The 19,170-nt window shown below is 39.8% G+C and overlaps 2 protein-coding genes across 2 annotated transcripts; both read right to left on the bottom strand.

Moving 5' to 3' along the window:
- Window positions 1-859: 859 nt before the first annotated feature.
- On the bottom strand, window positions 860-7,529 carry LOC124125210 (tyrosine-protein phosphatase 99A-like). Its single transcript, XM_048388226.1, has 8 exons — window positions 7,366-7,529; window positions 6,585-6,720; window positions 6,076-6,222; window positions 3,981-4,002; window positions 3,605-3,639; window positions 3,294-3,413; window positions 2,992-3,108; window positions 860-922 (listed from the first exon to the last, which is right to left on the bottom strand). Exons 1-8 carry the CDS (start codon window positions 7,527-7,529, stop codon window positions 860-862), a joined length of 804 nt encoding a protein of 267 aa, XP_048244183.1.
- A 2,103-nt stretch (window positions 7,530-9,632) lies between these two features.
- Window positions 9,633-13,938, bottom strand: LOC124147567 (protein draper-like). The gene is made up of 9 exons (XM_048387510.1): window positions 13,797-13,938; window positions 13,286-13,429; window positions 12,687-12,830; window positions 12,048-12,191; window positions 11,108-11,251; window positions 10,856-10,993; window positions 10,601-10,738; window positions 9,996-10,110; window positions 9,633-9,877 (listed from the first exon to the last, which is right to left on the bottom strand). The coding sequence occupies exons 1-9, from the start codon at window positions 13,816-13,818 to the stop codon at window positions 9,724-9,726; spliced, it is 1,143 nt and encodes a 380-aa protein (XP_048243467.1). The 5' UTR covers window positions 13,819-13,938; the 3' UTR covers window positions 9,633-9,723.
- Window positions 13,939-19,170: the final 5,232 nt, after the last annotated feature.

Here is a 19,170-nt window from a genome sequence, read left to right as displayed (position 1 = left end):
TGATATTTTACATAAATACAAGCCACACTTTAATATTACGTGGAAGTGTTTCAATCCCCATACCTCAGTTTTTTACCATCAAATGTTTAAAAGTTTTGTAATCAATATCACCTACAGACTGTATATTCTTCGTTATTCCAAATAAATTATTTTTGGCTTGAACTGAAGCTTCTGTTGTTTTTTGACCATTTGAGCTGCTTATAATTGAAATGAACACAGACATTTGACGTTTTTCAAACGTTTCACCTTCAAAGAACTATTTCTCATTTCTGGTCGGTTTATAAGTATTTTTAATACGATGCTTTTGTGATAGATTGGGGGATTATAAGGCTAATGTAACACATTAACATTGTTTTCTGGGTCAGATACTGCTGCATAACTGTAGCTAACTGTTGTTGGGCGTTGTCATGCTACAATGTCCCTATATTGCCCTTCTGTTGCAAGTACGATAAAACGGCCGTTTGCAAAATATTATCCTCGTTATCTACCAGCTATCAAATTTCCAACAATTACAATCATTTAAGTACTTTGAGTAACAGTCGTTATTCCACCTCATACACCATCCCACTAAATTGATTGCCTTCAAAAGCCTTTTGCGTGAGGTTACGTTCACCTCGACGCCTGTAGACACATGTGCTGCAAATGGATCGGCGAGGATGGAAACGGACTCACCAGTGAAGAGGGGCCTCCTCCACTGACGAGCTGTCAACTGAATACCAAGTGTTGCAGGCACCACCAACGTTGACGTTCTACCGTCGGGATTTGCCTTCTGGGTGGGCGCCACGCATTGTTGCCGAAGATTCGCAGATGTCTTCGGTCTTTCCTCGGAAATGAGCATCTGTTGCCAGTGATGATGATACTAGCTGTGGGCATTGCTGTCTGATGGGCGGCTACTATGGGGATTGTCTCTGACGTCGCTGTTCTGTTGAAAATGTCGCCATAATGGTGTTTATATGGATATCTGCGAGGTATCGGATTGCAGCATTCCAATGGCTTACCATCTGTCATTTTCCCTTTGGCGTGGAATGGTGAAATCTCCTTGAAACGATCAGAAGTGGTGATTTTCGTAACGACGAAGATTATTTTGAGATGCGAAGATATGGGATTGGATATCTGAACTTTTATGGAGAACACTTGAAGCAAATCTTTCTCCCGATTACTCGATATTTCTTAAAAATCATTCTCTTTGGTGGTTGCGTTTCTTCTATAATAATTTACACTGATTCAAATAAAACAAACGTACAAAGATTTCTAAGTGAACAAAATTGCTCATGAATATTTTAACAAAACTACAGAGCATATCCGTATGTAACATCGTTTGAAGTAACTTTACAAGCGGAATTAAAACATGAAAAAATAGATTGACCCGATAGACGTGGCAGCGCAAGCGTTTCATTCATGTACCCCAATTTCATTTTAGCTTGTCTGAACCAATAATTTAAATACGTTTACATAGTGCCTGCCACGTCCGTTGTAAAAGTTTACATTTTCAGCATCCACATTGAAAGTGATGCTGAAACATTGCATGGACGGCTCCACGACGTTTCTAAATTGTACTCACAAAATTCTGATCCGATTTATAAAATGGCCATGTAGACATTAAGTTTGACGGGTTCTAGTATGTGATAACGTGTGTAATATATGTTAAATATATGTAATATAGCATCACTTACAGAAATAGTTTGTAAGCTTTACTAACTGAATTTCATTGTCCACTCAGACACCAACATGTTAGTAAAATTTACAAATCAATCAATGTATTTTACTATGTTGCCTGTCGCCACTAACAACGAAAGGTGAAGCTGTAATCAAATATATTTTCATTGTCAGTTTCCTGTATGAGTGAAATACTATTAAACATATAACAACACATTGGTGGAAACAAAGAATTTTGAACTTCGGTGGGATTCGCGAGTGAGTGAGCATAGTTTTACGCCACTTTTAGCAATATTCCAGAGATGGACTTCACACAAAGCACCCACGTCGGGAATCGAACCCGGGTCTTCGGCTTGGCGAGTGAACACTTTGACCACTAGGCTACCCGACCGTCCCTCGGTGGGATTCGAACCTGCAATCTTTTAATTTGTAATTTGTAATCCGTCACTCTACCTGAGCTACTGAGAATGTCGTTAGAGTTGTCAATTCTCCGAGTCACCATTTGCTTGGTTTATTTGTACATTTTTAATTAAATATTACCCCAGGTTCGTTGTAAGTCCTGGTGGTATTTGTCATGCAAGGGCCTGTGAATCTGAATTGCAAATCTAAATTCAATTTATATTATACATCTCATCCATATTTGACTTTTATATGATGATATGCACTTTTAAAACATGTTTAAAGGTGTTTAAATTCTTGACATGTTTGGATCATGGGGATTATGTGTTTTGGCTCATTTCATGTGTTTAGACCCTAAATTTGTATACTGTTTAGGATTGAAACACACTCCTAAACATGTATTGACTTTTATCTCAGTGGTGGTTTTGATGTATTTGTAGTTTTGACCCTGCTGGGGCCTCTGACTTTAACATTTACCCCCATAATTACAGATTTACGAAGCTGCGAAGTTTCTGAAATCTTTGGGTTTGTGAAGCTGAAAATGTGCCTGGGTGACCCCAGCAATGGTGTTTCAAAGGGCTGCTCACAGAATACTGGCAAAATAATACTGCCTGAGCACTTTAGATTAATGAAATTTATTATGGATTTTAAAATCACAAGGTACGCATGGAGTTATTTTTTTGATTAATTTACAGTAAATCATCATTATGTCATTGATTAATTCATAATGAAAAAGTCAGTTGCTCTTTCAAACACACCGATAACACTGAATCTACCCCTCACCATCTGTGTGTTGTCATAACTGAATATGTTCCAACATAGACCGTTTTAACCACTAGGCTGCCACTTCACCAATACATATCTAGACAAAGGGTTACTGGGGACAAAGCACAGCTATACACTGAACAAAGTTGGACCTTTTTTTCACAGACGTACCTTTGAAATGATGTCAATTGTATTCAACAGAAAGTCATTAGACAGTGGTGTTGAACTGCGCATGGTCACTGCAAACTGCTTTGTTGTAATGGGACTATCAACTGATGGTAGATAACTCTAGAAAGATATTGAATATGTCGAACAATGTTTTAAAAACACAATAACAAAGTTTTGACCAGGCATGAAGAACTTTGATATAACAGTGATATTGTTAAAAAAATCAATCACTCGCTCACTCACTCACTCACTCATCTGATGCAAAATGTTTAGCTAAGGTCGCTTCATGAGAGAGGAAAACCAACCAGATCACCGACAGCAAACGTGAGCAGGCAGTGCGAGTCACTGTTGTAAACCTGATTCCAAACTTCCTCCTTGTCTGGATGTGACGTCATTATGAAGAAGCCATTACGCTTTGTGTAAGACTGTAGACAAATAAGAGGAACATTAATCATGTAGTCGTGCACATTCAGAGGGATTAAAAAGCGTAATTTTCATTGTTCTTTCTATACGCTGAATATCCAACATTAGGTACATGTACATTATGATAAAATTATAAAGATAAACTAAAGACATTATACAACGGTACATTTTCGGCGTGCATCTTCCTACTTACGTGAACGCTCCTTACATTGACGCTCTCGGAGTTTCCTGAAAACCTATTGCTCGAAAAATATCATAAAATATTACATATCTTCACAGTCTGTACCTTTTGCGGAAGATAATGTAACATATAAACCAGTGCGCAAACATTATGCTTCTACCTGCAAACTACAAGTCCAGACCAGAGTAAAATATCAACATGATTACGCAAAGTGACAATGACTTTTTACAGTACGTTAAAACAATGGCAACGGAATAGGAGTTGACATGTTATTATAGAAAGGGTTTTGTCATTTTTATTTTTTTTATTTTATTATTAAGATTTGCGTGTCCGTTAGGGTCTAATCAGGAATCCAATATAGGAAGTTCATTATCCGGCAGGTACTCACCTCGATGTACATTCCTCAACGCCTGGAACACAGTTAATTATTAATGCAATCAATACAAATGTGAAATACAAAATCAATCTTTCAATCGAGCGAAAATTTGCTGTATGCTAAATATTTATTTGTTTATATTTAAAATTATAAGCCAAACTATTTTTTTCTCACATATACAAATACAATGAAACAATGTAATCTTTGTTGCAGACAATTTGCTGTTCAAGGGCAGGAAGCAAAATAACCTTCAATAAAATCCCAGATCCCAGCTTCAGGTCACTGGATGAGATAAACATATTATTTGGTGTGACTCGTAAAACAGCCTCAAGTTAATGACTAAATAATAATGATCTCCAAGTGTTTGGATGACTGACATCATAGAAGTACCAATAGTTTGCTTTGGTGAGTTCAAGACAGTGTCGTATTATTTTGCCTCAATATCTCTGTCTGTTCCACTTTCGACGATGTATACTAGCCACATAAAGAAACTGTGCACGGAGAAAATATATTCTGGATTGAAATACAACACAGCAAGAACAAAATGATGCAGACGCTGTAGCAGCTGAATGATCGGACCATAAGAAAATGTCAACGGGACCTGAACAACATCTGTTACGATGACGTCAGAAGATCAAAATGGAGTAGGGGGTCAAACGACAAAGTCACAAAGTCAATAACGGGTATGACCACCCTGTGCGTGAATCACAGCAGTACATCGGCGACGCATGGAGTCCACCAAATGGGCATGGAAGGCCTGGGGAATGGCCTGCCATATCCTCCTCAAATCCTGTGCCAAGTCACGGATGTTATCCGGAGGATGTGGAAGACGACGCAGACGGCGCTCCATTTCATCCCACACATGCTCTATTGGGGAGATATCTTGAGAAATTGCAGACCACGGCAGTAACATGACATTGTTATGGTGAAGGAAATCCATTGCGACCCTAGCCGTGTGAGGACGAGCGTTGTCCTGTTGAAATGTCAATCCCGGGCCATGACGTTGCAGGAAAGGAATGACCACAGGCCTCAGAATCTGATCTCTGATCAACACCGGTGAGATTGCCCTGAACAACCACCAAAGGGGTTCGGTGCCGTGCTGTTATCCCACCCCAAATCATCACAGAGCCACCTCCAAAACGATTCCTCTCCACAATACAGTTGCGTGCATAACGTTCTCCCAAACGCCGGTAGACGTTGGCGCCCGTCACTGTGGGAAATGTTGAACCTCGATTCATCTGTAAAGACAACATTTCTCCACCATATTCGAGGTTGGCGAACATGATTTCGACACCATCTTAGACGGTTGACTCGATGACGGTGTGTCAGGATGGGACGTATGGCAGGGCGTCGTGGTCGAATCCCGTACTGATGTAAACGATTCCTGACAGTGTTGGGATGGATACGGCGCAGTCCAGGAATTGTCTGGGACGTCGTTACTGCCGTTTGGAACCTGTGTCGGAGATGTGTAACTCGAATCCATCGGTCCTGTCTTGGCGTCGTTACTCGGGGACGTCCTGAACGTGGGTGGTCGGTAACGTCATTTGTGTTCTGAAAACGCCTCACCAATGCCGATATCGTGTTACGATGGCATTGGAAATGAGTTGCCACCTGTTGTTGCCTCATTCCCGCTCGGATCATTCCAATGGCTTCATGACGCTGTGCAGCTGTCAATCTTGGCATGATTTGCTTGTGATATGCTTGTGTCTGCGCCTGAGAAGTTTTAAATTTTTGAATGACCACAGATCATGCTTTCCAAAGTGACAGCGAATTTTGAGTTGCACATGCTGTGTACAGCTGCACAGGATGCACGTGCAGTAACACATTGCACGTCCATAGGCCCCCATCAATGACGTCATATCGCATGGCACGTGCATGAGCGTTTGAATGTCTCCCATAATTGCTGTGTTCAAACCTATCTTTCATATATGGACGGTGTGCCCTTATATCTATATTTTCTCCGTGCACAGTTTCTTTATGTGCCTAGTATACTTTGAGGATTACTGTGCTACAGTTATACCGATCACATGCTCGTTTACGAAATGTGACAGTCGCAAAAGCCCTATTTCTAAATCTGGTTACATAAATATACAGCAATGTCAAACACCTCCAGATGTTGTCGTACAGTCTTGTTCCCAAAGTTGATATCAGACACGTGATCTAGGTCCATCTGCCTGATGACTTCAGCGTCCAGTGACGTGTCACCCTCTGCCACCGCCCTCGCCACCGCCTTGTACACGAACATGTACTGCTCCTGGATACATAAGAAGACAAACATGCATAGGCCAGACACTATCCAACGCTACCATTTATGAACTATATTAGGGGCGGTCGGGTAGCCTAGTTCGCGTTCGCTCGTCAAGCCGAAGACCCGGGTTCGACTCCCGATATGGGTACAATGTGTACCATTTCTGGTGTCCCCCGCAGTGATATTGCTTGAATATTGCTAAAACCGGCGTAAAACCTCACTCACTTACTATAAACTATTAAACTACTGATTAATGTATTATCACCACACAATCGTGTATCGTTTATTATATATATATAATTACCCATCTCACGAATATCCCCAGGAGACTACTAGACATTCACTAAAATTTAACCAATCGTAAATACCTTTGTCTGAATCATGTTCTTCCTCTGCCCTCTCATGTTGGAGACGAAGCTGACGACGTTCACAACGCCCTCTGACTTTGCCTGTTCCACAAGACTCTCGATAGCGATGTACGTCCCTGTTCGACCAATTCCAGCACTAACGAAAGTATATAGTTTCATAAAATATTTATCTGTTTGATACGAGCAGTTTTATGAAAGCCACGTATATGGAACGGTTTAGATTAAAACAAGTTTGGTATCAGTTTTAGAATTTCACTTTACGACTAAGGTTTACATGACAGCATAACTTGATGAACAAAATCATTAATATACATTATATTGTATTTCAAAAGACGCATGACTTGTTTGTATATTCTTGATGCTTCACTCAGCAATACTTCATCTATATGCAAGCGGTCTTTAAATAATATATCCATCGTGTCGCCTCTAACGACAAGCAAAGGCTACTGGGGGCCTCACCCGTGAAGATTCCGGGGTAGAATAGGTCTTCAGCAACCCATTCTTGCTATAAAAGGTGACTCTGCTTGTCGTAAAAGGCGACTAACGGGATCGGGTGGTCAGGCTCGCTGACTTGGTTGATGCATGTCATCGATCCCAATTGCTTGGATCGATGCTCATGATATTAATCACTGGATTGTCTGGTCCAGACTCGATTATTTACAGACCGCCGTCATATAGTTGGAATATTGCTGAGTGCGGCGTTAAACAACAAACCAACCAACTACTGGGGGCCTCCTCTATTCCTGAATCATAAAGTAGAAAATTATAAAGTGGATTATACCTGCAATGGACTATGATGGGTTGTGTTTGTTGTTCAGTAATGACCTTGACCCTCCACATGAAGTCCAGCAGGGCAGCAGCGTCCGGCACACTGTGGTCTGGCCAGCTAGTAAAGTGAAGGTGGTGGACATCCCGTTTCTTGCCGTTTCCCGTTTTTTTTTTCATTTTCGTGGAATAATTTTACAAAACAGATTAAATAATAATGTCCTTCTATATATATATATATATATATATATATATATATCAGGCTAAACGACCCATTTCACCTTTTCATTCTCAACAGACATCTTTGTGATTGTGTAGTTTGACAGTCGTGTTTCCGAAACCATTGTCACCATAACATCTCCAAACGTCTTGGTGCCTTTCTCAGGCCAGTACCGAAGACACTTCACCTAAAACACGAATACACATATATGCAACAGTTCAGTCCATGAGTTGTTTAGCCAATAATAACTAAGAAAACCATTTGATATATGTCCTGTCTCCTCCTTTACATTTTTACAATGCGACTATTTCAGCGTCCAGATATGTTTACCTTGCCTTCCTCAACGAGGCCGGTTACCATGACAACAGTTCTACATTCCTCTTTCCAGATCATTCTCCAGAAGTCGACCACCACTTGAGAGTTGTAGGGACCTGGAGCAGACAATTATACCAAGAAGGTAACATCATAAATATGTGCTTGATGTTCAACGTGTATTGCACAAGTTAAGGACATTTATTGCAATACTATTGTGACTGTACACTCAGTTGTTGTAGTTACCTTGTGCTGCAATATAGCGCTTGTCTCTCTTGTAGCCCTGACAGAAACAAATATGAAAATGAAGCATAGTATTGTCTTTGGAGGCTTCCCCAACCTTCCCTCCTTTCCCTTTCATACCTTTCAAATTTGCTGCCCATTTTAGATACATGGTATGAGAAGTTTAGGAACATATTACTCCAGATAAACACTTTTTATTGATAACATTTGATTGTTATTAATCATATCAATAATTATAGGGAGTATGGGTTGCTCACTCATCTAATACACCGTACTTAGATGTGCGGAATTGTGTCCCTTGGGATTGATAGAATCAAATGATCGGGGATTTGAATCTCAGATAAGTAAACTGATTATTAACCTTGATTTGTCAGTACCATATGTTTGAATTATTTAAAAGGCATTACTTAGAAACTGTTTATCTGTTAATCCTCCACCGACTATATATATTCTGTACCATCCTTATTATTCAGCCTTGCTTGACAACAGCACAAGGATCTATACCGAAACGTCAGTAAATAAAGAAGTTGTTTTCCATTAATTATCTCTACTTTGTCACCATATGTTTGCTCGAAAATAGTACATAGATCTAAGACCCTTATAAATTTCTATCGCATATTGAGCTGACACTTCGTGGTATGAACTGATAGTCAAAAGCAGCTGTCTAAGATGACACTGACGACTTCAAATTCAAAACACAGTAAATTTAAACCCAGTTACTCTCACACTCACTGTCATTAGTTTCACTATTTTACTCCTCTTCAGAGAAAGAGATACATACTTTTCCAAACAGTCGTTTATAATAATGTGTTTTTTTTATTTAACTCACATCCAGATAGCTGGCGTTGATGTAATCTCCGCCATCACTAGCATCCTGTAGTAAGACACGGTTGTAGTCATCTGTGGGCGCAGATTATAAACCGTAAGCATAATGTTGATACAGATTTACAGTGTAGGTATGGTCAATAGAAAAGTAGCTACCAACTCGTTTTGATGTTCAGCTTACATGGATAATATCCTTTGAATCTGTTCTTCCCATTGTTGTTTGGCAGCTGTGATTCCCAGTAAGAATGAATGAAGCCATCTGGAAGACGCTGTGAAAGAAAACTTAACTTTAATATCATCATCTTTCATGCTTATGTTTTATGGTACATTTGTACTTGATGTTATATGGCAAGTATAACCTTAAATTCCTCTTCTGCCCTTTCCTTCAATTCTTCGAATTTGCCCACCCTTGCTTCCAGTGAAGACACAGATATCACCTGACCAATGCCAGCCTCATCCAGGTTGTAGTAAGTTCTGTCAGGGTTTTCCGGTGCTGGCTCCTCTTGTATTGTGCAGTCATAGTCCTCCTCCCTCTCCTCCTCTTCCTCCTCCTCTTCCTCACATTTGTCTGCTCCATCCGAGTCCTTAGGTTGGGCCTGTGTAATTCTCTTCTTTGAAAGCAATACAGACTGCTTCTCTCCGTCATATCCAACATTCATATAGACATTCCCTGCATTTAAGATTAAAAATATGTTTTTAATATATACATCCTGTGTTTTACAGACATAGAACTTGGGAGCTTCATTTAAACCTGTTTTTCTTTTTATTGAATGATCATGCTAAAAAGGATTGTTTTATTTCAAACAGTGAACGGCCAAAAACATAATAATACTTATTATCATCTGCTCTACCTTCATCTTGAGAGTTCTCTCGAGTCTTCGAGACCAGTCCAACATCACAATGCTTTCTTTCCGAGATTCTCCTTCGTCTATAAAATGTAAAATGTATTTTTATATATTTCCCGAATTGATGCAAGATCACTTACCTCTTTATTGAACAAATTCAAGCAGATCAAATAAAGATAAAGCAATATCACTGGTACTCACCTGATGAGGGAAAGGATGAGAACCAGCACAAGGACAAACAGGAAAACACCCACCGCAGCCCCAACATATGTTAGTACAGAGTCATCAGGATCTGATTTCACGGCCTCTTGAAAGACTTAAGATTTCATAAGCCACAAACAAATTATCCACATACTCCACAAATACATAACAATTCCATAACAGCAATTTAAAATACCTATTTAAAGCAAAACAAGAGGGAATGCATTATCATTTTCTTGTAAATAGTGATGATAATAGTAACACTTTAAAAACCCGTAAGTTAACAGTAATGTAAGGAATTCCACCTTTCGGAGGAATTATGAATGCATGGATAATTTTAGCCTGCTTGTGACAGTATTGATGCACACACCATGACATATTCTTGCTGAGGACTCTGTGAAGATATTGTCATCAACAAAGATATATGATAATAGAGATGGTAAGGTTATATGTTATGTTTGGTTATATTATGACAGAGTATTGAAACCAAAAGAAAGCTCCGTTCATGATATATTAACAATGCTGAGAATAGTTACTGCCTTATTTCTCCTGACTGCTGTTTACTACCCGAATTACCCTTACAGAAGGAGATTACAAGTGCATACCTGTACAGTCTGACTGTGTCCACCCTCTCTCACACCCACTGTCACAGTGCCCTGTAGAGTTACAGGATGAATTCCCCACACAGTATCTCGAGACACAGAGCTTGGTGCACTTTGCTCCATAATGTTGACTGTTGCAAGCTGCAAAGAAATACATCCCGCTTTGCATTGAAGTTGGACTTCATCAACCGTGTGTAACTCCACTGTCATCTTCCCAACAGACCGAATCCTCTTGGAGGTGACATGCAGAACCATTACCTGTACAATCGTCCAGTGTCCACCCTGTCTCACACCCGCTGTCACAGTTCCCTGTGGAGTTACAAGATGAGTTCCCAGCACAATGTCTGGTGGCGCAAGTCCTAACACAGTTTCGACCATAGCGATGGGCTTTGCAAGCTGAAACATGATATAAAATGTAATAATATCATTATTCTGAACTGGTACCAAGAACATAAAATACATTTTGAAGAAATAATGCACTAATTGATAGACTTTAATTTCAGCCCTTACCCTCCACACAGTCTTTGCCCATCCAGCCTGCTTTACATCCGGAAACACATGTTCCTGTAACATGATCACATGACGAGTTTCCTGCACAGTTCCTGTCAGTACATTGTTTGCTGCAGTTTTGTCCATAGGTCCCAGGGGAACATTCTGAAAAGATATACCCAATATTGGGCACATATAAAACGTGCCCCGACAATAACACCATAACCTTTTTATTGTTATTGTAGCACGTACATATTGACGTACTGGTTAACGTGTACATACACTATATATCTTTAATATTGCACCGGAATAGATACCCAGTGGTCAAGAAAGTACACCAGCATGTCTGTAAGAAATACTCGAAATTCTCCCTGCAGTACTATAGCATGCTGTTGAGAGATGTTACCTAAGGCTCAATGACCTGTGAGAGACAATGTTACACCTTCTTAAGAGGGGCCAAATGAAATGGTGTAATTGCCGAGGGTGACGGGTGTAGTGGATATGTAGATCTTTAGTGAACAAACAAATAGGGATCGTGAATATTTTGGGGGATATATCTATGAATGTGTGTGCTCAGTCTGCACTACAAAACATATCCCAAAAACATTCATGAGCCTTAACGTTTTTGGTTCGGTATAATACACGTCCAACATTCTGTATACTATTATCTATATGGCATAGCATCACACAAACATATCTGGATTCAACAATTGTTATAATTTCATTATTAATGTGTACCCTTTGTACAGTCCACCGCTGTCCACCAAGGAAGACACCCGGTGACACAATGCCCTGTTGAGATTCCCCACGCAATGTGTGGTGGTTCAAGTCTTGGAACAGTTTCGACCATAGTTGTAACATGATATAAAATGTAAAAAAATCAGTATTTTGAACTGGTACCTAAAACATAAAATACATTTCGAAAATAGAATTCACTAATCAATGGTATTTAAGCCCTTACCATCTACACAGTCTTTGCCCATCCAGCCTGCTTTACATCCCGCAACACATGTTCCTGTAACGTGATCACATGACGAGTTTCCTGCACAGTTCCTCTGAGTACATTGCTTGCTGCAGTTTTGTCCATAGGTCACAAGGGAACATTCTGTTAAAATAAAGTCGTTATTGGACACATATAAAACGCACCGCGACAATAACACTATAGCTCTGTTACTGTGATTATGGCATGCACATTTTGACGTTCTGTTTCATGGCAGTGTATTTTATTGTTTAACAATGATAATAACTGTGTTATATTATTTCTGGAAAGATTCGGTAGACGCTCCCTGCATTGTATTTGGGCAGTGATTAGTTGTCAGGGAACTAGTACTATTTAATCTACCAGTCATCAAGAAGTTACTATATTTAGATACTAGTGTGTTGTGTAAAGTTCTGGAAACGGCGTTCCCGCATTGTATAGATCCTTACAACACAAAGTTTTTTTACATACAGATTCTGGATGAACATAATGTTACATTTTGGGAATCAACACGTAACAGTACTGGACAACGTTTACACACACTATCTACTTTTATACTGAACCGGAATAAAATACATTTCGAAGACATAATGCACTAATCGATGGACTTAAAGCCCTTACCGTCTACACAGTCTTCGCCCATCCAACCTGCTTTACATCCGGCAACACATGTTCCTGTAACGTGATCACATGACGAGTTTCCTGCACAGTTCCTCTGAGTACATTGCTTGCTGCAGTTTTGTCCATAGGTCCCAAGGGAACATTCTGTAAAGATATACCCAATATTGGGCACATATAAAACGTTCCCTGACAATAACATTATAGCTCTGTTATTGTAATTGTAGCACGTACATATTGACGTACTGATCAACTTGTACATACACTATTTATCTAATTTTATATTGCACCGGAATAGATACCCAGTGGTCAAGAAAGTACACCAGCATGTCTATAAGAAATAAACGAAATTATCCCTGAAGTACTATAGCATACTGATGAGAGATGTTACTTAAGGTTCAATGACCTGTGAGAGACAATGTTACACCTTCTTAAGAGGGGCCTAATGAAATGGTTTAATTGCCGAGGGTGACAGGTGTAGTGGACATGTAGATCCAACAGTACTTGACAACGTTTACATACACTAACTACTTTTATATTGAACCGGAATAAAATACATTTTGATGACATAATGCACTAATTGATGGACTTTAAGCCGTCACCCTCCACACAGTCTTTGCCCCTCCAGCCTGGTTTACATCCGGCAACACATGTTCCTGTAACGTGATCACATGACGAGTTTCCTGCACAGTTCCTCTGAGTACATTGCTTGCTGCAGTTTTGTCCATAGGTCACAAGGGAACATTCTGTTAAAATAAAGTCGTTATTGGACACATATAAAACGCACCGCGACAATAACACTATAGCTCTGTTACTGTGATTATGGCATGCACATTTTGACGTTCTGTTTCATGGCAGTGTATTTTATTGTTTAACAATGATAATAACTGTGTTATATTATTTCTGGAAAGATTCGGTAGACGCTCCCTGCATTGTATTTGGGCAGTGATTAGTTGTCAGGGACGTAGTACTATTTAATCTACCAGTCATCAGGAAGTTACTTTATTTAGATACTAGTGTGGTATGTAAAGTTCTGGAAACGGCGTTCCCGCATTGTATAGAGCCTTTACAACACAAAGTTCTTTTACATACAGATGGTATTTAAGCCCTTACCCTCCACACAGTCTTTGCCCATCCAACCTGCTTTACATCCGGCAACACATGTTCCTGTAACGTGATCACATGACGAGTTTCCTGCACAATTCCTCTGAGTACATTGCTTGCTGCAGTTTTGTCCATAGGTCCCAAGGGAACATTCTGTAAAGATATACCCAATATTGGGCACATATAAAACGTTCCCTGACAATAACATTATAGCTCTGTTATTGTAATTGTAGCACGTACATACTGACGTACTGATCAACTTGTACATACACTATTTATCTAATTTTATATTGCACCGGAATAGATACCCAGTGGTCAAGAAAGTACACCAGCATGTCTATAAGAAATAAACGAAATTATCCCTGAAGTACTATAGCATGCTGTTGAGAGATGTTACCTAAGGCTCAATGACCAGTGAGAGACAATATGACACCTTCTTAAGAGGGGCCAAATGAAATGGTTTAATTGCCGAGGGTGACGGGTGTGGAGGATATGTAGATCTATACAACAAACAAATAGGGATCGTGAATATTTATGGGGATATATCCATGGAAGTGTGGGCACTCGTGAAGAGCAACCTCCTCGTGGTGAGTGCTGGGTAACGCTAATAGCTCTTCCCCCGTGTGGACTCGGGGTAGAATTTGTCCACAGCACCCCATTGCTGGTCGTACGAGGCGACCGAATTGGGCAACCCGTTTGCCGTGGGTTGCGCCCCTGTGTCGGTGGAGGACGGGATTCTGGTGGTTGAGGGCACTGGAGCCAGGAACAGTGTTCCTTTTGCCCAACACACCACTTCGACCCTTACTTCACCTAGACGGGTGATAGAATGGGCCCGATTCTAACAATCGGCTGGTCATGTCATGCCCTGCGCATGGACAATCTCTTATTTTGAATCACATGTCCAATGTTAAACTGTAACTTTATTTTCAAAACTGTTGTATTGTTACTTTTGCCTAGAGTCCTATGCTAGAAGGCGGTGGCTCATGGGCCAATCTGGTGATATAGACCTCTGAATTCCGAGTTTCTTGGGAATATTGTCATGGGCCGAACCAGTCAGACATTTCTTCTTTTGGAATTCTTGGCTATTTATGTCTGTATTTCTGGAGTATAACATCATTGTAACCCTGGTGTTGCTGTCTGGCTTCCACTGCAACATCGTCCTTGTTGACACTCGATGGTGGGTGGGGAGCAAGGTTGCTGAAACTTATTCTCATACCATGGCTCAACACTCACAATCTGGTTCATCCAAAGAAAATAAGAGAAGACATTTATCTTCTTCTGATGATGATGAAGAAGTATCTACTTTAGGAAAGGATTCTTGGCCAAGGTTCTTGGTCATAGAAGCTGCAGATGGTAGTCCATTAAAACTTAATCCTTTTGCTGTATCAAAGGGCATCCAAGGTGTCTGCGGAGACGTTAAAAATGTTACTCGCCTCCGGAGCGGTTCACTTTTAGTAGAATGTATGAAGAGGCAACAATCGCTCAATCTGCTGGGTCTACAGCAGTTTGTAAACACCCGGGTTGTTGTTTCAGCACACAAGACACTGAATACGTGTAGAGGTATTGTCAGAGACTAGTCGCGTTGTCTTTCAGACATGACAGAAGAAGACATTGTATCTGAGTTACAAGAACAAGGAGTATCCTCTGTAAATCGTTTTACAAGGAAACTGGATTCAAACATTATCAAAACAAACACATATCTTTTTACTTTTGGACTGACAACACTTCCCAAATCCATTAAAGCAGGTTATTGTAACATCGGTGTGGAAATCTATGTACCAAATCCACTCCGATGTTATACGTGTCAAAGGTTTGGACATGGTGCAAGGTCTTGCACTAACAAAGCAAGATGCTCACGCTGCAGTGGAACTCATGAGAGCTCCGAATGCACAAATGACATGAAGTGTGCCAACTGCAGTGGTGAGCATGTGGCATCTTCTAAATCCTGTCCGAATTTTGTACATGAGACCAAAATTATCACACTCAAATGCAAAAATAACATCTCTTATTTTGAAGCAAAGAAATTAGTTCCTGCACAATCAGCACCTACCACTAGTCTAACATATTCAGCTGCAATTTCTTCTTCTTCTCCAGTCACTCCTACTAAATCTACATCAGTCTCGACTTCCTACCAAACAGTGATATCTTGGATTAATGAAGCCCAGATAAACTTAGATGAAAACATACAAATTTCACAACATTGTCAACGTTCTTCAGCCAGCCAGACTGAGGAGCCACAACCAGAAACAACCCTAGATACTGATTCTTCTCGTGAAATAGTCCAGGGTGTTGTTCACCTCACAAAAACACAAAAGAAACAGCTAAAGAAAAGGACCAAAGCTCTTCAACATTTGGAGGTGTCATCTCCTTTGGCAGCTCCTGTTACGGTTCAAAATTCGTTTGAACCACTTGACATGGACGTTGCTCCTTCTCATTCAGTACCTGAAAGTGGCACATCCACACGACCACGGTCCCCAGTTGAACCTCCATGAGCCAGTCTATCAATTTAATACAATGGAATTGCAGAGGACTTAGGAACAATTTTAGTGATCTTCAATTATTGACACAAGATTTACAACCATCAGCTTTTAGTTTACAAGAGACATATCTAAAAAATACAGATAAATTTGATCTTCGTCGGTACACTTCATATCATTGCTTTTCACCTCCAGGAGATAAAGCCACTGGCGATGCCTCTATTTTAGTGAGGCAGGGTATCATCCATAGCCCTCTCTCTCTTAAATGCAACCTTCAAGCTGTTGCAGTTAGACTTTCTTTGCATATAACCTTCACATTGTGCTCCTTGTACATTTCTCCGTCTTCCTCCCTTCAGCAGTCTGACCTTCAAAATGTGTTTGACCAACTTCCAAAACCCTGTATCATTATGGGAGATCTGAATGGGCTTAACCCTCTATGGGGAAGTACAGACTTCAATGCTAAAGGGAAACTTCTTTCAAATAATAATTTATGCATCTTTAATGATGGTTCCGACACATATTTACATCCCGCTACAGGAACTTTTTCTGCACTTGATCTGTCACTCACAGATTCAAACATTTATAACGAATTTGATTGGTCTGTCCATGATGACCTATGTGGCAGTGACCATTTCCCCACAATTCTTTCAGCTATTAACCCAACTGATGATCCACCTGCGACAAGGTGGAATTTTACTAAGGCCAATTGGCCATTATTTCAAACACTTTGTACCGACAAATTAAAATCTGATATTTTTATCAATGTCCCTGACCCTATTCAGTTGTTCACGGACAATCTGAATAATATTGCTGATATAACTATTCCAAAGTCCTCTGTTAACCAACATATTCGCAATCGTAAACCACGGTTTACAGATGATTGCAAACAGGCTAGGAAGAGTAGGAGGAAGGCTGAAAAATACTTTCGCCGTCACCCTACAGTACACAATTTAAATAATGTAAAGATAAATAGTGCCAAGGCTCGACGTACGTTCAAACAAAATCGGCGACAGTCTTGGAGAAACTTTGTATCAAAGATTAATTCCCGTACACCAATGACAAAGGTGTGGAACATGGTACAAAGAATCAAAGCGAAGGGTTCAAATTCTGGCGTTCATCATCTTAAAGATGATCATGGTCTACTAACTGACAAAGTAGACATCGCAAATAAGTTGGGTGAAACTTTAGCAAAACGCTCTTCATCAGCCAATTATAATCCCAAATTTCAGAAATATAAAAATTACAAGAAAAGAAAACTATTAATTTTAATTCAGATAACGGTGAAGACTACAATGAAGTATTTTCACTACATGAGCTCAATACTGCCCTAGCGCAAGCTCATGACACCGCAACAGGAGCTGATAATATCCACTATCAGCTCCTTAAACATTTACCCAATCCATGTCTAGAAACACTTCTAAATATTTTTGATAATATTTGGACAACTGGACACTTTCCTCCTTCCTGGCACAATGCCATTGTTATCCCTATACCAAAACCTGGCCGGGATCATACTGATCCATCTAATTATCGACCTATTTCGTTAACTAGCTGCGTTGGTAAAACCATGGAACGCATGGTCAATAACCGATTAGTATGGTTTTTAGAAACCAATAATCTTATTACCAATATTCAATGTGGTTTCCGCAAAAATCGAAGTACTATTGACCATCTGGTTCGTTTAGAATCATTCATTAAAAATTCCATTGTAAATAGCCAGCATGCTGTATCAATCTTTTTTTATCTTGAAAAAGCTTATGATACAACATGGAAACATGGTATTTTAAAAGATTTACACGACTTCGGTTTAAGAGGCCGTTTGCCTCATTTTATATCGCAGTTTTTAACGGACAGACAATTTCAAGTTCGTGTTGGATCAACCTTGTCTGATCATTATAATCAGGATCAGGGAGTTCCACAGGGCAGTATCTTGTCTGTTACATTGTTCAGTATAAAAATAAATAGTCTATCAAAATGACTCAATTGATGGGTCATTGTTTGTGGATGATTTTAATATCTCATGTCGTGGTAAAAATATGCGCACTATTGAACGCCATGGCCAATTACAGTTGTGTCTTAATAAAATTCATAAATGGTGTCTTGAAAATGGCTTTAAGTTTTCACACACCAAGACCAATTGTATCCATTTTTGTCGGAAATAAAAACCTCATAAAGTTCCTGAACTCTTTTTAGATGGCACCCCAATCAAGATTGTAAAAGAAGCCAATTTTTTAGGATTAATTTTCGACCATCATCTAACTTTTTTGCCACATATTAAATATCTAAAGGCAAAATGCCTGAAGGCCTTAGATTTGCTAAAAGTCGTATCAAACTCAAAGTGGGGAGGGGATCAGAAAACCCTTCTTCACTTATACAGATCTCTAATTCGCTCTAAGCTGGACTATGGCTCCATTGTGTATGCTGGAGCTTGCAAGAGTAATTTAAAAAAACTGGATTCAATCCACCATCAAGGATTAAGACTTTGTCTTGGTGCTTTTCGGACTTCCCCGGTTGACAGCCTGTGTATCGAGGCTGATGAACCCTCTTTAAAACAACGCCGTATTAAATTGTCTCTCCAGTATATTACTAAATTACGTTCCAATCCCTCAAATCCTGCTAATGACTCCGTTTTTAATCCCCTATATGAAGAATTGTTTCAGAAGAAACCAAAGATGGTTCCTCCACTTGGAATTCGGCTCAAATCTCATATTACTGCTGCAAATCTAGATCTGGACATCATCTCTCCTTACCGACTTTTGCCTTCTCCTCCCTGGCAGTTGGTGAGGCCAGAAGTAGACATTTCCCTCACACGTTATCTTAAATCTGACACTAACCAGCTATTCTATCAACAGGAATATTTACAATTAAGAAATAAATATGACACTCACCATTCAATCTATACTGAT

The sequence above is a fragment of the Haliotis rufescens genome, unplaced genomic scaffold (assembly GCF_023055435.1).
Source record: "Haliotis rufescens isolate VD_foot unplaced genomic scaffold, xgHalRufe1.0.p SCAF_7, whole genome shotgun sequence".
Lineage (NCBI taxonomy): Eukaryota > Metazoa > Mollusca > Gastropoda > Lepetellida > Haliotidae > Haliotis > Haliotis rufescens.
The sequence above is the reverse complement of the archived record's forward strand: the minus strand, read 5'-3'. Positions and strand labels throughout refer to the sequence as shown.

Excerpts from the sequence above, each read along its gene's own strand:
- LOC124125210 (XM_048388226.1), bottom strand. The coding sequence starts at position 7,529 with ATGAAAAAAAAAACGGGAAACGGCAAGAAACGGGATGTCCACCACCTT. Across the intron at positions 6,223-6,584 it reads AGAACATGATTCAGACAAAG|GAGCAGTACATGTTCGTGTA; the intron begins GTATTTACGATT and ends TTATGTATCCAG. Across the intron at positions 3,640-3,980 it reads GTTGAGGAATGTACATCGAG|GAAACTCCGAGAGCGTCAAT; the intron begins GTGAGTACCTGC and ends ATAGGTTTTCAG.
- LOC124147567 (XM_048387510.1), bottom strand. The coding sequence starts at position 13,818 with ATGGGCAAAGACTGTGTGGAGG. Across the intron at positions 13,430-13,796 it reads GGGCAAAGACTGTGTGGAGG|AATGTTCCCTTGTGACCTAT; the intron begins GTAAGGGCTTAA and ends TTATTTTAACAG. Across the intron at positions 10,739-10,855 it reads GACACTGGACGATTGTACAG|CTTGCAACAGTCAACATTAT; the intron begins GTAATGGTTCTG and ends ATTTCTTTGCAG.